The 17,429-nt window shown below is 34.1% G+C and overlaps 1 protein-coding gene across 3 annotated transcripts; it reads left to right on the top strand.

The window, feature by feature from the left end:
• Positions 1–194: 194 nt before the first annotated feature.
• On the top strand, positions 195–17,215 carry LOC107439196 (LIM/homeobox protein Lhx4-like). 3 transcript variants are annotated; one of them, XM_071180908.1, is made up of 5 exons: positions 195–319; positions 8,262–8,439; positions 10,376–10,587; positions 12,911–13,053; positions 16,841–17,215. In XM_071180908.1, the coding sequence occupies exons 2-5, from the start codon at positions 8,315–8,317 to the stop codon at positions 17,102–17,104; spliced, it is 744 nt and encodes a 247-aa protein (XP_071037009.1). In that variant the 5' UTR covers positions 195–319; positions 8,262–8,314; the 3' UTR covers positions 17,105–17,215. The 3 variants fall into 3 exon arrangements, with proteins under 3 accessions (XP_071037009.1, XP_071037008.1, XP_015907189.1); XM_071180907.1 differs by lacking the exon at positions 195–319 and adding an exon at positions 428–680; XM_016051703.3 differs by lacking the exon at positions 195–319 and adding an exon at positions 5,802–5,935.
• Positions 17,216–17,429: the final 214 nt, after the last annotated feature.

The following is a 17,429-nucleotide window of genomic DNA, read 5'->3' as shown; positions in this document are numbered from 1 at the left end:
TTCCAGGATCAAGTGCAAATTGAATATATATATATATATATATATATATATATATTGTTGAAGAATAGTGGAACAATATCATAATTTATTTTTTATATGGAATGCATCCGCGATTAAGCTGTTTTATAGAGTTTAAAAGTAGTGCATGTCAGGAGAAGAGAAAATGTTTCCTTTAGAAAGTCTTTCTAAGTTAAATAGAGGAGGAGGAGGCTTTTACATTCTGCCGTTCTTTCACATAAAGGTCTTCTAATTCAATAGACGCCGCCTAAGCAGTTGTGTCAACATTGATACATCCATGACTGCAGTATATCTACAAAAGGTACACCATTTGACAGTCTAACACACCATTTTTTGTTTTGTTTGATGTTTAAAAAACGAATATCTTTGTTCTTTTTTTTTTCTTTCTTTCTTTCTTCAAAATTTGTGAAAGTTTTGGCGTTTCAGAACTGAAAATGCGTAGAAAACGTTTAGAACACTTAAAATATTTTTTGAGATAAATAAAGCACTTGGAGAAGCATTTTTAATCTTAAATTAATAGTTCATAAAGCTTGGCTAAATTTTCCAGCAACCTTCGAAGTTGAAATACTCATTCACAAATAGACATTTTAAGTTATCGCAGGTGGCATATGTAAGGATGGATGAATATTAAGGAAAAATCGATTAGCTGATATACTCAATTAGTACGTATCGATTTATCACTTTCCTCAACTAATCTAACAATAGTTTAATAACCAATTAAATGAAGAATAACTTAATGAAAAATAATTTTTTTTTATCTTTTATTTCGATAGAGGGATGTTTTGACCATTTAAAAGTTTGGAAAACTACTCTTGATGTTTTATATATTTTTTCGTTTTAAGATGCACTCCTTGCGTGCTAGAAAAAATGGCCACACTTTGTTCATTTTATTCCAACTCGTATCAGTCTACGTAGGGACCGAGGGTGTGCGGTATTGGTCCTCGTTAAACTGTTCTACCGTAAAGTGCTCGACTTCGCGCGCAGGTCGTCTGGCTACCGAAGCGGGGGTGCCATCCCCTCTGCAGAGGATTAAAATTGTGATGGCATGTCTTCGGATCATCCTCAGGGATGTTTCCCAGACCGTCGCTAATCCAATAGGCCATTGTGCAGCTCTAGTGCGACGTAAATGAACTAACTAACTAACTATTCCAACGCGTAAATAATTAATCAACATTAATACGATATCTAAGTATCGTCATGGCAAATTGATTGCAAGTAAAATCACCGCCATTAACATACAGGAATTCGGAATACAAGAATACAATTACGCAAATGAATTCGGAAGGTAGCAGGTTCGATGCGTTGCTGATTATTATTACCCCTATTACTTCACTATTATTTTGCACTGAGAGAACTTTATGTCTCTTTTGATTTTAATCTAATATACGGCTGGTCGATACGAATTCCGCATCCGGCTCGCACCGACCACAGTGCTGACGTAAAAATATCCTCTGTGGTAGACGGATCATAGTTTAGAGGATACCGTCAGGCTAACTGTAGGAGGTTTTCTTTTTTTTTTTTCTCTCCATACAACGCAATTGCGGGGTAGTTCCATCAAAAAGTCCACCGCGAAGGCAAATTTCTCCCAAAACTTGATCCAAGAGTTCCCTTGTCTTCTGCATTGGGTTCAAATTTGCAAAGCTACGGAGTTGAACACTAGTAGTCGTGAACCCCAAAATTGGGTTGGTTGTTCAACAAAAGTTATAAAATAATAATCTAATATATAAAATGAATCAGTAAGGAGCCTATAAGCGGTGAATCAGTAAGGGAGATATGGAGATTCAGGGCAATGCAGGGGAACAGGACGAATATGGAGCCGCGATGCTTAAAATTCTTTATAAAGGGTTCCCACGACTTAGAAAAAACAAATGAGTGGTTGCTAAGATTTTTCAAGGCTATTGAAAAAAGCTTTAATTGAGCTTTCACTTGAGAATTAAGAAATTTTTTTAAAGATATTTTTCTTTATTTCCGTAAATTAAAAATTTATTGACCGCTTAAATTATCAAGATTTATCTCACGTTCGCTACCGCATTAAAAACATTTCCAGACAATGGGAACCTTGTTATAGTGGACCAACTGACCAAAGAGGTGTTTGCTAAAAATGTTTTATTTTTTCAGTTGCAATAACTCCTTTAATTTTAATCGTGTTTCAACACGGTTTAATTTGTATCGTGCTTTTCTAGCGAGTTTAAAACATGAAATTATCAAGGGGGTCAGGCCCAGGAACCCCAGCTAGTAAGTATCCATCCAATTCCCAATTGACGCATAAAAAGAAAATATTTTTCATTTTTTTAAGCTTGTTTGACCTTTAATTTGTAGGGGCTCCCAAATTTTTAAAATTTACTCCCAAATTTAAGTAAGAAAATAGTAATTTTTTATACTACCACTACCACAATAACGCAATTCAATAACATAATTTGATAAGTACTTGTTCCGAACATAATTTTCACTATTCACACCAGCAACTCTTGCGCTATCAATTAAATTTTAATTTTTTTTCTCATAATAAAAGTTTAGAGCTAAATTAAATTTTGAATTTCTGCATGATGTATTTCTAAATAAGGGTGTTTACAAATTACTGTTATCTAAAAAATTATCTTTTGATATTAAGGTGGAAAAAGACATGCATATCAATTGAAACTTGTTGCCTGTTTTAATGGACCATTAAGTGGCTTTATGTCCAGAGCCTAAAGATCTGTTAATCGAGCCCTGACCATTTCCGTATTTTTCAAACACCCTGTAAAATGTTAAATGATTAAGAAACGAGAATAGTTTGAAAAAAAGAGAAAAAAAAGAAAAGAAACGTCAAGTTGCCAACAAATAATGGAAAAATAAAGGTTGGGAACAGAACTATCAAAATTACAGAAGCTGAGATAAAAAAATAATCCTGTAAAATGGTAAATTTTAATGGTAACTGGCACTGTTAAAACAATGTACATTGCGCGGGAGGATAAATGGACCATCCTGAATAACATTTTGTTTAATGATCGGATCTTCACGTGCTAAGATTCAATCTTAATGGTTTGAGGAGAGGACCTCGATTATGATAATAATTATTTAATGTAGACGATATTTTAAGTTATGAAATCAGACACAGAAACGTACTTTCTCTGACTAAACATACCATTTTTATTTTTCAAATGACTTGGTTTTCTGACCCTCAGGAAATAGAGAGTAGCCGCAATCTGAGAAATATAGTCCTCATAGTTTGGTCAGGACAACGATTCAAAGTTTGGACCCCTTTATGTGAATTTTACTTTTTGCGTATTTCGCTATCTTTCGAGGACTTTTTCAACAAAAGGAAAAATTTTTGCACAACCTTTTAAAATTCGTTTAGCCAAGGAACAAATTTCAGTGAATATTTATTATGCAAAAAATTAATTGAACATGTACCATGCAAAAAATAAATTTTAGTAAATATTTATTATTTTATTTAATAGTAGTGGAAAACAATTTGAAATATAAGGTATTCAGTTTTTCACATTATTTGAAAGTGTATAAACTAGCACTGCAATATACAAAATTTGAGCGAAATCGGTCGAATAGTTTCTGAGAAATCAAATTCTGAAAAAGTCGTATATTTAAAATTCAATTTCTCAGGAATTGTACAATCAATTTCACTCAAATTTGCATTTTGCCATGTAAAATTTGATACTTTAAAGTTATGTAAAAAAAATGTATGCCTTACAATCCAAAATTATTTCGACTCTTATTAAATAAAATATTAAAAAATAATAATTATGTACTAAAAGTTAAATTTTGCATGAAATTATCTTTGGATAAACGAATTTTATAATTATGTGCGAACATTTTTTATTTAGCTTAAGTTCTCAAGATATGCCGAAATAAGCAAAAAGTAAAATTATCATTAAGGAATCCCAACTTTGGACCACTCTCCTGATCAACCTATGGGTACCATATTTCCGAGATTGCAGATAACCATTATATTTTTGGGAGTCAGAAATCGGAATTTGTAGGAAAAAAGCAGACATGTTTATTCAGAGAAAATATGTTTTTGTTTCTGATTTCATAACTCAAAATATTGTCTACATTAATTAATTAGCATTTATAAATTCACACCTTGAACCAGTAAGATTCAGTCCTAGAACGTGAAGATCCGATCTTTAGATAAAAAGTTATTCAGGGTGTTCCGTTTTGTTTTTGTGTTTGGCTCGTTGTACCTCATGGAATGGATAGGAATGACTATTGAGTTGGTAAGAAAGTAATTTCGTGTTTTTAGTGCGGGATGCCACTAAATTTTTTTCTACACAGAAAATAAACTTTAGTCTGATATCTTTTATTTTGTTCGATAACCTTTTGTCATCTTTCTTGTAACTTCATAATTCTGCACTTATACAACTCCTGGTTTTTATCAGCAAAAATCAACCAAATGCGATTTAAGGTTGTTGTTGTCATTCAATTTTCTGCCATTTAAAATGTTTTGCTAAGTTTTAAATAAGTGATACTTAGATGGTGTAAGGTCGAGGCAACATGAAGGGTCGCAAAAGAATCCTATTCCTATGCGAGGTTTCACGCATCTTTATCCACATGAACTAAATTATTGGAGCTTGGTTGGGAAGTGATGTCACATATCCTTGAGAAGTTTGCTTGTTTGGATATTTTTTGTCATCTAGCGAACAGTTTCTACAAAGCAATCTAGTTATTTTCTTAATTTCCTATTTGCTCAAAAGTTATTGCAATTTTAAGTGCTTTTTTTGTGATTTTAGTCTCACTTTTTCAATTTTGGACCCTACTCAGAAAACAAGGGGATTCCTGGATCAGGTATTGGGAGAAAATTACCTTCGTGGAGGACTTTTTTTTAATGGAACTAAACGGCATTTGCGTAACATGGAGAGGTAATAAGCTACGAAAAACTCCAACGGTTAGCCTGACGGAAGGGGACTCTAAACTATGATCCGTCTACCACTGAGGATATTTTACGTCAGCTCAGTGGTCGGTGCGAGTCGGATGCGGAATTCGAATCGATCATCCATCGTTGGATTTTGAACCCGGTTCACCTCATTGCAAGGAGAATGCTCTATCCCCTGAGCCACCACGGCTCTGGTGAACAGTTTGGGATTTTTCTTTTTTCCTTTTTTTTCCTTCTTTCTTTAATGAATTTTTGAAGCACGAGGTTCATTTGAAAATAATTTCTTACGAAAAAATAGGTGGCATATTTTCCAAAAATACTCGCATATATTTACAAATACTTTTAAAATAATTATATAAATTGTAATATATGAGAAAATTATATTATATATATATATATATATATATATAAATTATAGCATATACTATAAAAATTATAAAAAATAAAATATAAATTTTTAAAACAATTTAATTTTGTCTGAAAAATGTCAAATTAAAATCCTAAGGAACGCTAAAATTCTCAATTGTCGCGAATAGGTTGATCTTGGGAAATATTGAAGTATTTAAATATTTTTGGTTTAAAGAAAATTTAGAATTTAATTAGTTAATCAACTATAATAAACTGTAATTAATTTCTGGTTGAATCTCGGGAAAATTCCACTTTAAATCCGGGCAATAATCTTATTGACAGGATATTATGTAAAACCAATTTTTTATTCAAAATTTCTTCGTTAAACCCGGGATCTCTTTGAATCAAGGCTGGTATTAAACAATTCAACTATTACCAATTCAGCTGATTTAAAATTAGTGATTAATCCTTAAACGACGAGAAAGAAACTGAGCATTTGTTTTGTGTGGATAAGTGATTAAGACGATCAGCGCGTCTGATAGGCGGCGAGTTTCGAAAGGCGTGGTTCATCATAAAATATCGATTTTTTCCCCCATCGATACGAAGTTGTAAATTCATCTTAAAATGTTGAGAAATATCCGACTGGCATGGCAGACAATTTTCTTCAACTTTTAACTAAAAACTACATGCTTTATAACGGTAAGTTTTAACCAGAAAAAAATTCCATATTTATTTTTTAAAAAAACCTATAAATTCATTATTCTGAAATGACTATAAATTTCAACCGAAAAAATGGTTTAACAGGTAGCCTCCTGATATATATATATATATANTATATATATATATATCGTAGGTAAATTAAAAAAAAAATTTTCTCAAGTAGTTAAAGGCTGGCGATAGTTTAAAAAAAACAAGGTTGCTTCATTATAGGTGACATTAAATAGTATTCTTTCCTCCGTTTTAAAAAGAAAGAAAATTATTACTTAAGTAAAACTTGAGCAGCGATGGCTCAGGGGATAGAGCGTTCGGTTGAGGCGAACCGGGTTTGAATCTCAGTCGATACGAATTCCGCATGCGGCTTGCACCGACCACAGTAATGAAGTGAAATATCCTCAGTGGTAGACGGAATATGGGATAGAGTTTCCTTGCCGTCAGGCTAACCGTGGGAGGTTCTCGTGGTCTTCCTCTCCATGTAACGCAAATGCGGGTTAGCTCCATCAAAAAGTCCTCCACGGAGGCAAATTTCTCCCGATACTCGATCCAGGAGTTCTCTTGTCTTCTGGATTAGGTTCAAAATTGCAAGGCTACGGAGTTAAACATTAGTAGTCGTAAACCTATCAGATTGGGTCGGCTGTTCAACGACGGTTATAAAAAAAAACTAAAGTAAAACTTAGTATATGACAACCGCGTGGAAAGGATTTAATATATATCAAATCACTTTTTATGATTTTTAGATATAATTTTATAAAGATTCTATTCCTGGTGTTCATTTATAATTTTATATTTTTTTTTATAACCGTCGTTGAAAAGCCAACCTAATTTTCAGTTTACGACTACTAATGTCTACTGTCGTAGCCATGTAATTTTGAGCCAAATCCAAATGAGAAGACAATTCCTGGATCAAGTATTAAAAGAAATTTTACTTCGTGGAGGACTTTTTTTGATGGAACCAACCCGAATTTGCGTTACGTGGTGAAGAAAAACGCGAAACCTCCCGCGGTTAACCCTACGACAAGGGGATTCGTATTCTACTTTACAACTGCACTGCAGTCGGTGCTTGTTGGGTGTGGAATCTGCATCAACTTGCCATCTCTGGGATTCGAACCATTACATCATTGGGAAGCGAGTGCTCTATCCCTCTGAGCAACCACGGCTCTATTGATGTTCATTATCAAAATTGAGCTCATAAAAAATTTTACAGAAAAACGTTAAATAAAAAATTATTGTGGCTCACTTATATCTAGACTAATTATGGTCATTAAACTTCAAATTGCATTTAGAAATGAAAAACATTATACATCAGCCATTTATGTTTATTATTATTATCCATTTTCTGGAGAAGAGAGAGGTTTCCTGTTAAATTCCAACTTATAATTCATTATTTAGATAGAGGCTATGACAAACCATTATGAACCAAATTCAATCATATTGGACAGATTGAAAATTAAATCGAAAAATATTGTGTTTTCAAGCTTTACCACTTAATAATCTCTAAAATATAAATGAGAAAGGTGTCAATGTAAACTTTAATATAATATGACATCCCAATCTCCGTTAGTATATATTAATGTATAAAAATATATTACAATTTGCGATAATAAACATTAATGTATAATCTCTTTCATTAATATACAATAAGACATAATAATGTAATTTATAATAATATATCGCAATTTCCGTTACTTTATATTTTTGCATAATAATACATCTCAATTTCCGTTAATATATATTAATGTATAATGGTACATCTCAATTTGAGTTAATACCTATTAATGTATAATAATACATGTCAATTTCCATTAATATGTATTAAGGTGTGATAATATATTTATAGTAATACTTCTCAATGTTGGTTAATATGTATTAATGCATAATAATAATGCATAATAACAATTTCAGTTGATATAATTTAGTGTATAATAATATATCTCCATATTTGTATTATATTTATATATAGATAATATATGTTAATATATAATAAGGCTTTAATAATTGTAATTAAAAGAAAAAGATATATCATTTTTAGCTGAAATTCTTGCTTAGTTATAGAGATTACCTAAAAAACAAAATTTGAATTTTTTTCTTTTATTTCTTAATTTTTATATTTATTTATTTTTGTAAATTTTTCGAACATATTTCGGAAAATTATATATCCGTGAATTTTACAGATCCGGAATTTCTCAAACTCCTGATGATGCAATTATATGCTAAAACCTGAAAATTTCATTTATGTTTTAAGGTTGTCTTTTCAAATGTATACTATGTATAAAATTTTTAAAACAATCATATTTCAACTAATTTTCAGGTGAAATTGTTCTATGCTGTACAGGCTGTCAAAATCCAATTCTAAATCGAACAATGATGAAAATGAAAGATGAGTTGTGGCATCCAGACTGCATACGTTGCTCTGTTTGCGATATACCACTGACAGACAGATGCTATAGCAAAGACCGAGCTATTTTTTGTAAAAAGCATTTCTACAGGTAAAATAAAACTTGTTTTTATTGCTCAACTAACATTTAACGTCACAATTCCTTTCAAATTATTTTTTATATCGGATTTTCTTTAATCTTAGTCCTCTCATATTTTCGAATGTTGGCAGCGTGTGGTCTCACGGCTCTCTCCTGCCCATAAATGCGCATTGTGGTGATTGAACACACCAACTCGCGTGAAGTTCGCCTCATTCGTAAATAAAACGTAGGACGGGAAATGCGGGTCTAGGAGACTTTGGTCGAGATACCACTGTGGAAAATGCACACACGCTGAATGATATATGGAAATCAGTGACAATATTTTGAAGATGGTCTGGGTGTAAGCCTTTACTTCGCAAACAAAATATGATGAACACTACTCGAAGATCCTCCTATGGCAGCAGCAATGGCTTGAAAGCTGGTGCACGGATTCCTTAGAACAGTATCCAACACAGTTTGTTCCACGCTGAAAGTTCGAGTCACGCGAGCTGGCCTTCACTAAGCCTATTACTTGATCCATATTCACATAAATTGTGATGTAAATTGATAAACAATCGGCTGCCCGGTGCATCTTTCTATGGTTAGCTTTCGCGAAGCAATCTTTCTGCAGCTCGTACATTTCCCTCTGTCAATCCGTACATCATGTGCATATCTCCCAGCTCAATGTTCGTAAAACGTTGCATACTCCTCTACGGGTGATGACAGCTCAAATAACTGCTGCAATGCAGATCTGTTTCCTCCAATGCTCATGTGAGCAACCCTACCTACTGGCAAACGGGGTCGTTTCCGAGCATGAGTTGTTATGCAAATCTGAATCCTTGTAATGTCCTCTACCTCCCCTTAAAGTTTGTCCCAATATTCCTTGGGTACCCTGTGCATAAAAGCAAAATGGGTAGCCTGGCTGATAGGGCATTGGCCCCATGTCCAGAGGTAGTGGGTTCAATCTCCACCAGCCGTGTAGTCGATGGTGACTAGTGCACGCTCAATCTGTCGGGTTACAAAGTCCTTCAAGTTTTCATAATAAATCAATGCCTCTGGAAGTACTGAATTGGAAATGGATCGTTCTCTGATTCATTTTAGAACTACGATTTATGGATGAATAAATGGATGTATGAATAAGTCCGCCCTCTAAAGCTGGCTGCGACGTGTGTGCCTAAAGTCGTATTCGTGCTCATACATGGCGCCTCTAAGAGACAAGAAATGCACCAGCTGTTTTAAGTTCACTTGGTTTCACCAAACAGTCTTGCCTGTATTGGAAAATGGCATTAAAAACAACAACAACAATTTAATTATTGAAATGTTAGGGTAAAAAATTCTAAACAATCTGGCCAGGAGAGTGACTTTTAGGTAATTTTAAAAAATTTTAGGATATAGTAAATGAATAATCTCTTTTTATGTTCATGGAAACACACAGGGAAAATTTCGTCTAAAAAGTATACAAGAAAACAACTTTCTATCTCAAGTCAATACTGCGATATTTTGTTTTAAATATATGGTTAGGTTTTTTGAGAATCACGGATGCTTCCCAGACCGTCGCCAATAGCCCATTGTGCAGCTCTAGTGCGACGTAAATGAACAACAACAACAATACATGATCTATATTTATATATGATTCAATAATGCTCTCTAAACTCTAACGTAACTATTAATTTTCCGACCTATTTTTGCTAAATAAATTACGCATCAGTTTTGGTCATACACTTTTTCCCCTTATCTTGCACCATTTTTAAGGAAGGATAACTAACTTCGCAGGCTTTCACCAGGTGGCGCCATAAGCTATCTATCTTTGCAGCTCATAACTTCACTAAACCTAGACATAACTTTTATAACTATTGCTACAGTCATTAAGAGGGTAGGTGAGATTTTAATGGGCACTCTGTGTACTGTCTAGCATAAATTTTTTTTAAAAGTGTTTCAAAATTTACTAACGAAATTCCTTTCTTCATAGAAAGTATGGCGTTCAATGCAGTGGTTGTTGCGAAGGCGTTGTGCCTATGGAAACAGTGCGGAAAGTGCAAGATCTTGTTTACCATACCCATTGTTTTGCATGCATTTGTTGCGGAAGGCTTCTAACTACGGGTGACCATTTTTTCCTGCTAGAGGACAAAACACTTGTTTGCGAAACAGATTATGTTGCAGCGTCTGATTTAATGAACAACGGTAAGTTTTTCGATTAAAAATATGTCGTTTTGAAATACTGACAAATACTGTATCCTGGCCAAAAGTATTCGGACATGCAACCAATGAAGTGGATCTGGTCGTTGATTAGGATGGCATTCATGGTTTGGCTTGGGTTCCTTATTTCCTGTGGTCAGAAAGATGAACTCTGGGATGGAGATGCATGTAGACATTCTAAACGGCGCTGTTCTCCCAGCTCTATGACAATATTTCATGGATGGCTCATTCCTCTTCCAGCATAATAACTGCTTCACTCATACATCGAGACTCTCGAAGCCATGGTTTTGCCAAAATAGATGTTCAAAATCTGAGTTAGCTTTTTCCGGCACAGTCCCGGTATGAATCTCATAAGAACACATTTGGGACGAATTCGAACACGGATTACATAGCCAGCCAAATTGACCATCCCAACTGTCTAACTTCAGCTGTAATGGATGCTCAGAAGTCAACTTCTATGGCCACACATCAAAAATGGGTGGAAAGCCTTCCCTGACGACAACAGGTCATCCTTAATGCAAAGAGGGAAGTAATTTCATTTTAATATAACCCTCAATCCGTACAACACCTCCTAGAAGAGAGAAAGTCTCCGCCCGGTCCGATTTAGTAGTCCGACGTAACGAACATAAACTGCGCAGTGGACGATATGATAAGAAAGATATCACAACGTCTGGACTTCTAAACTGCGCAGTGGTTCAGCAGAGGACTGATTGTAAAGACAAAGTTAGACAAGACTAGTAGAACACCGAAGTCAAGCATCACTGGCTGTGGTCAATTAGTGGGTGCGTGGCCACTTTGATCAGCCAGCTTTGGGACCGAGGGTGAGCGGTATCGGTTCTCATTAAACTGTTCTGCTGTAAAATGCTCGTGTTCACGCACATGTCTTCTGGCTATCAAAGGAGGAGCCATCTCCTCGGCAGGGGGTCAAAAATGTGGTGCCCTGTCTTCGGATCTTCCTCGGGGATGTTTCACAGACCGTTGTTATTATGCCATTGTGCAGCTCTTGCGTGATATAAATAAAGTACCTACCAAACAGCGCGGTGAGGATGAAATAAGAAAGATGCCACAACGTTCGGACTACTGAAGTATCGGATTTCTCGTTCATGGTAATCCGTGTGAAGGTCCTAGGAGGTGACTGGATGTCTGGATACTTTTGGCTAGATAATCATGTACTATAATAAATACAAATACATGCTTATACTGGATATAAGCTAAGAATGAACTAATTTTGCCGGCCCTTTCATTTTCTGAGTGTAAAAAATTGTTTTAATACCGTAGGCAAACAATGTACTTGTTTATAACTTATGCACTCAATGAAATTGTTGTAATGTTTTTAGCTATAATGATTAACAATAACATTATAGTTAAAATCATTACAATAACTTCCTCCACAAGATTAAATTGCAATTTTCTTAGTAGAAATGTAATGCTCGAGTTCACTACTTCTTATCAGTTAATTCTTCAATTCATCGTCATTTTAGATACGACAGATGTAGCGGCTAACATTTATTCATACTTCAGAAATGCCAACTTGCTCCTCTTTGTAGTCCAGTGGTAGTCAAATGCATATTTTAATATTTGATTCCACTCTCACTCTAGATTAAAATTCTGTTTTCTTCATATAACTTTCCAGCTGTCAGCCTATTTCTAATAGAATTGTTTAAGTGTTTGTAGTTCAAAACAGTTATTCATGTATACAAGGTGAACTGTAATGGTCACTCTTAATATGTAGTTTAAAAATCCGTATTATTGATAAAAAGGCTTTTCGCATTACTCAAATTTCCTACCACTCCTACCAAGAATTCGTTTTAGAGTTCCTATTAAATAATTCTGTCTTGATTTTCATATAGATTAAAATCTTTTAAGTTATTAAACTTGGATCTGAAAACCACATTAAGCATAGTTCTAAAAGAAAGCATCATGCAAATTTAGAAAAATATTTTTATTAAGTAAAAAATATTAAGAAAAGGAAAAAATATCGTAGTACATTCCTATACAACTGAAAAGAGGAGGAGAGGGAAGGGCCAAAGGCATGCAACCCTTCTTCTCCTCAGATAGCGTATTCGAGCGTTGTGATCGCCTATAGAACTTACAACTTGAATACGCTAGCAAAATTTAAATTAATTCTGTTTTCCTCAATTGTAAATTGAGAAAGAAAAAAAAATTGGTTTAATTTAAAATTGTTGGCAAACTTTAAATTCTAGTTTTACAATAAACTTCGAATTTCAAATGCTACCTACAATATGTTCTTTATTAAAATATTTTCGGCAAACACTTTAAATAAATAAGTATTCCTGTTTCAGCACAGGTGCCAGCAAACGTCCCCGAACAACTATATCGCCAACACAACTTGAAACTCTGAAACAAGCCTACAAAAGGAGTGCCAAACCCAGTCGTTTTGTACGAGAACAACTATCCACAGAGACAGGGTTAGATATGAGGGTAGTTCAGGTAAGATTAAGCTGATTTTTCAAAATAACGTCACCAAAATTTACTTATGTTTATCATTTCTACCTTCATTAAAACGAAATTTCCAGAGACAAGGACAGATATAAAAGAATTTCAAGATGAAGTTGATTTTTCAAAGAAACTTAAACGTGTAACTCCACAGAAATTTGTCCCGCAGTGGACTGATTGTAAAGACACAGTTCCCCGTAGAATACCGAAGTCAAGCATCACTGGCTGCGGTCAGTAAGCGGGTGGGAGACCACTTTGTTCAACTTGCGTAGGGACCGAGGGTTCGCGGTATGCGATTTTCCCTATTGTCGACTCCTGGGCACTTCCACTCACCTCGGTTCTATTTGGCAACTGTTTCATCGCCTAATCTGCTGAGAAGCAACCCTATGCCAGCCACAATTTGGTTTAAACTCTCGCTAAAATTTGTGAACAAAGATTTGCACTCATGATGGATATTTTCAAAAGTTGCTTGTTACTTGAGTTAAGTAAAAAATTTTACTCTCGTTTTAGACGAGAAAAATTCAAATGATGATAAAGTAATACTTCGTTTTTAAATGAAGGAAGAAGTAGAAAAATTTTAAGACACGGTTCCCAGCAGATCACCGAAGTCAAGTATCACTGGCTGCGGTCAGTCTGCGTAAGGACCGAGGGTGTGCGGCATTGGTCCTCGTTAAACTGATCTACCGTAAAGTGCTCGACTTCGCGTGCAGGTCGTCGGGCTACCGAAGCGGGGGTGCCCTCCCCTCTGCAGAGGATCAAAATTGTGATGGCATGTCTTCGGATCATCCTCAGGGATGTTTCCCAGACCGTCGCCAATAGCCCATTGTGCAGCTCTAGTGTGACGTAAATGAACAACAACAACACACACGTGTTGGAATGTTAACTATCATGGGAACGAGGGTGCGCGGTATTGGTCCTCGTTAAACTGTTCTACCGTAAAGTGCTCGAGTTCGCACGCAGATTGTTAGGCTACCGAAGCGGGAGTGCCACCCCCTCTGCAGAGGATCAAAATTGCGCTGGCACGTCTTCGGAGAATCCTCAGGGATGTTTCCCAGAGAGTCGCCAATTGCCCATCGTGCAGCTCTAGTGTGACGTAAATTAAATACCTACTTACCTACCACAGAAATTTTCTTATGTTAGCTACCACTTTAGTTAAAAATAAAATCTAAGCCGTATGATTTCAGTTCAAAATTTAAATATAGAGGCTAAGCATTCACGAGTGAAACAAGCTGTTGAGCACCACATTCCACTCTTCTCCTCTCAGTTTGCAAAATCCAATCTCTCTTCATTGCCCCTGTCCCAATTTTAGAAATTCTACACGCACTTTCTATCTAGTATTGCGTCGTAAGTGAAATCAGCAGTGGATATCTGGCAAAATGTGGATCAGAAAATATTGGATTCTTTACAAATTGTTATTTAAGAAAACTGATGAATAAAATTACTTAAAATCGAATTGTACTCTCAATTTAAAATTGTTAATTTCTTCCTTAGAATGTGAAAATAAAATAATTTATTAAGTCATTATCTTTTTAATAATCGATTTATCATATATTTAATTAGTTAATGATTTTAAAGTTAAATATGTACAGTGCGCAAAATAAAGAACGGATCACCCTGAATAACTTTTGATCTAATGATTGGATCTTCACATTCAAAGAGAGCGGTGATCTGAGATATGTAAATTAATTAGTGCGCACGATATTTAAAGTTACGAAATAAGACACAAAAACGAACTTTCCTTGAATAAACATATCTTTTTTTTTTCTTCTGGATTCGGATTTCTCAGCCCCAATATATATGGTCCCCATAGTTAGGTCAGGAGAGCTCATTTCATCGTATCTCGAGAACATTTTAGCAAATTGAAACATTTTTCAGGGATGAGAGCAGTCAGAAAGTAAAAAAAAGGAAATACAAGAATGAATATATCTATATATTATATCCAAAAATTTGACAAAAAAAAGTGCGATTTTTAAACTTGTAAACCATGTGATTATAAATCCCGATGATTAATTTTAAAATTATATGAATATGAATCCCGATATGATGGCTTTCAATTCACGAGAATATGAAACTCTATATCGAATTTAAAATATGCTAAAATACGAATCATGATGAGTAATTTTTAAATCACGTAAATACGAATCCCGATGCCTAATTTTTAAATCGCGCGAATACGAATCCCAATGTCTAATTTTTAAAGCACGCATCAATACGAAAATCGATGTTTGATATAACAGCCGCAAAAACGAATCACGACATCGGATTTAAAGCTCGCGTGAATACGAATCGCTACATAGGGTATTAAAAGAGCGAAAAATACAAATCGCGATATTGGATTTTTAAATCTAGTAAAAAAGAATCACAATATACGATATTTAAATCGCCTGAATAAGAATCACAACGTTCAACTTTTAAATCAGGTAAATACGAAAATTCATGTTTGATAATAAAATCGCGATTTTAAAAATGCATAAATCCGAAACGCGATATTGAACTTTTAAATCTCGGAAATAAAAATCATAACGTACGATATTTAAATAGCGTAAATGAGAATCGTAATGAGCAACTTTTAAATCAGGTAAATACGAAAATCGATGATATTAAAATCGCGTGAATAAGAATTGAGATATTTAAAGGCTTTATATCTAAAAGGCTTGTTTGTTTTGTTTAGACAAAATAAATAAAAATTTACTAGATTAATTGAATGAGCAAATAAATATTTTCACCGCAAAATCCACCTCTACTTTTTTTTTCCGTTTGCTTTAACGCCAGGAAACAGGAAGCAGCTACGCCTGCATTACGAAAATACGAGCTATCCGGCGGACAGATAAAAATACGGAAAATCTTATTTTCAGTGCGTAAAATCGGAGAAAATAGCTAAAATAAAAATGCGGAAGGGTTAGCAGCTAGGGCGTAGTTTGAATTTTCTGTTTATCTTTGAAAATCGTAAATANAAAAAAAAAAAAAAAAAAAAAAAAAAAAAAAAAAAAAAAAAAAAAAAAAAAAAGCGGGATATTTACATTTAAAAAAAAACCCTGATACTTTTAGAGAATCGGAGTTTTTGATAAAAAGGCTGATATTGAGAGACAAAAGCGGAAAAACTCATCCCTGTAATAAAGGTCAACCAGTTTTATCCCAAGGAAATGATTTTTAGAGAAACTTCCGAGGGAGGAATAAGGTCTTCAATACTTTCGTTTCGCGGAAAATTAAATTCCTCATAAAATATTTTAAATTGTGCAAAACAAAATTTCCGCTGAAGTTAGTGGGGAAAATCTGAAGAAAAAGCGAAAATACACGAATCCGCGGAAGAATCACATCCCTGATTTTTGCACACAATCATTAAATTTGTTTATCCAAAGACAATTTCATGCAAAATATAACTTTTATTGAATGTTATTTTCATATAATTTTATTTAAAAATAGTAAAAAAAATTTGAATTATAGAATATACATTTTGTTGCATCATTTTAAAGAATGTAATTTCAAATGGTAATATATAAAATAAGAGTGAACTCAGTGGAATAATTCTTAAGAAATCAAATGAATTTAAAATATATGACTTTTTCAAGGTGGTCCGTTTATTTTTTTGCGTACTGTACAAAATGACGGTCTGGTCATTATTTCGAACAATACTACTATAATATGCTTAAAATTATTTTTTTTCAAAGCTTTTAGATGAAGTGAACCATCTATCACGTGGTTAGCGGATGTCCTGACATTTTAGAACGCACGTGAACCCAATGATTCAACTTAATCCTTATTATTTTAAATTATTTTTTAGGTTTGGTTTCAAAATCGGCGAGCCAAGGAGAAACGTTTGAGGAAAGAATCAAAGAAGCCATTTTGGGAAAAGAAATTGTATCCAGGTAAACTATCTGGATGTGAAAAACCTAAAAACATTTCTCCTGGAGTAAATACGAGTTCACTGCACAATGAAAAATTAGATAAAAACTATTCTGATTGGTTACTTTCTGATATCACGTTGACAGTTTATCAGCAAACATTCTATTGCTCACAAGCTGATGCTACTGTACAATTTTTGTAAAAAAGAAGTTTTTAAAAATGTTCTTGTAAAATATGTTTTTTTAAATGTTTGAATTATTTAGAGAAAAAGATCATCAATTAAAAATAGTGAGGTTCTTATAAATATAAAAAGTTGTTGTCTAATGCCACTTGTTTATACTAACAAGCCTATTTTAAGGCAGAGGGGTGAGTTTCTTCTTGTTTTCCAGTGGTGCCATATATGGCCAAGAATTTGACTTCTCACATCAGGTTTTACAGGAAGAACATTCACACACCATCCATCTATCCGCTATTGTAATTTTGACCTGAACTAGAGCACGATTAATCTTCTTTCCAGTACCCCCAGA

Source organism: Parasteatoda tepidariorum, chromosome 5 (genome assembly GCF_043381705.1).
Source record: "Parasteatoda tepidariorum isolate YZ-2023 chromosome 5, CAS_Ptep_4.0, whole genome shotgun sequence".
In the NCBI taxonomy this organism is placed as follows: Eukaryota; Metazoa; Arthropoda; class Arachnida; order Araneae; family Theridiidae; genus Parasteatoda; species Parasteatoda tepidariorum.
The sequence above is the reverse complement of the archived record's forward strand: the minus strand, read 5'-3'. Positions and strand labels throughout refer to the sequence as shown.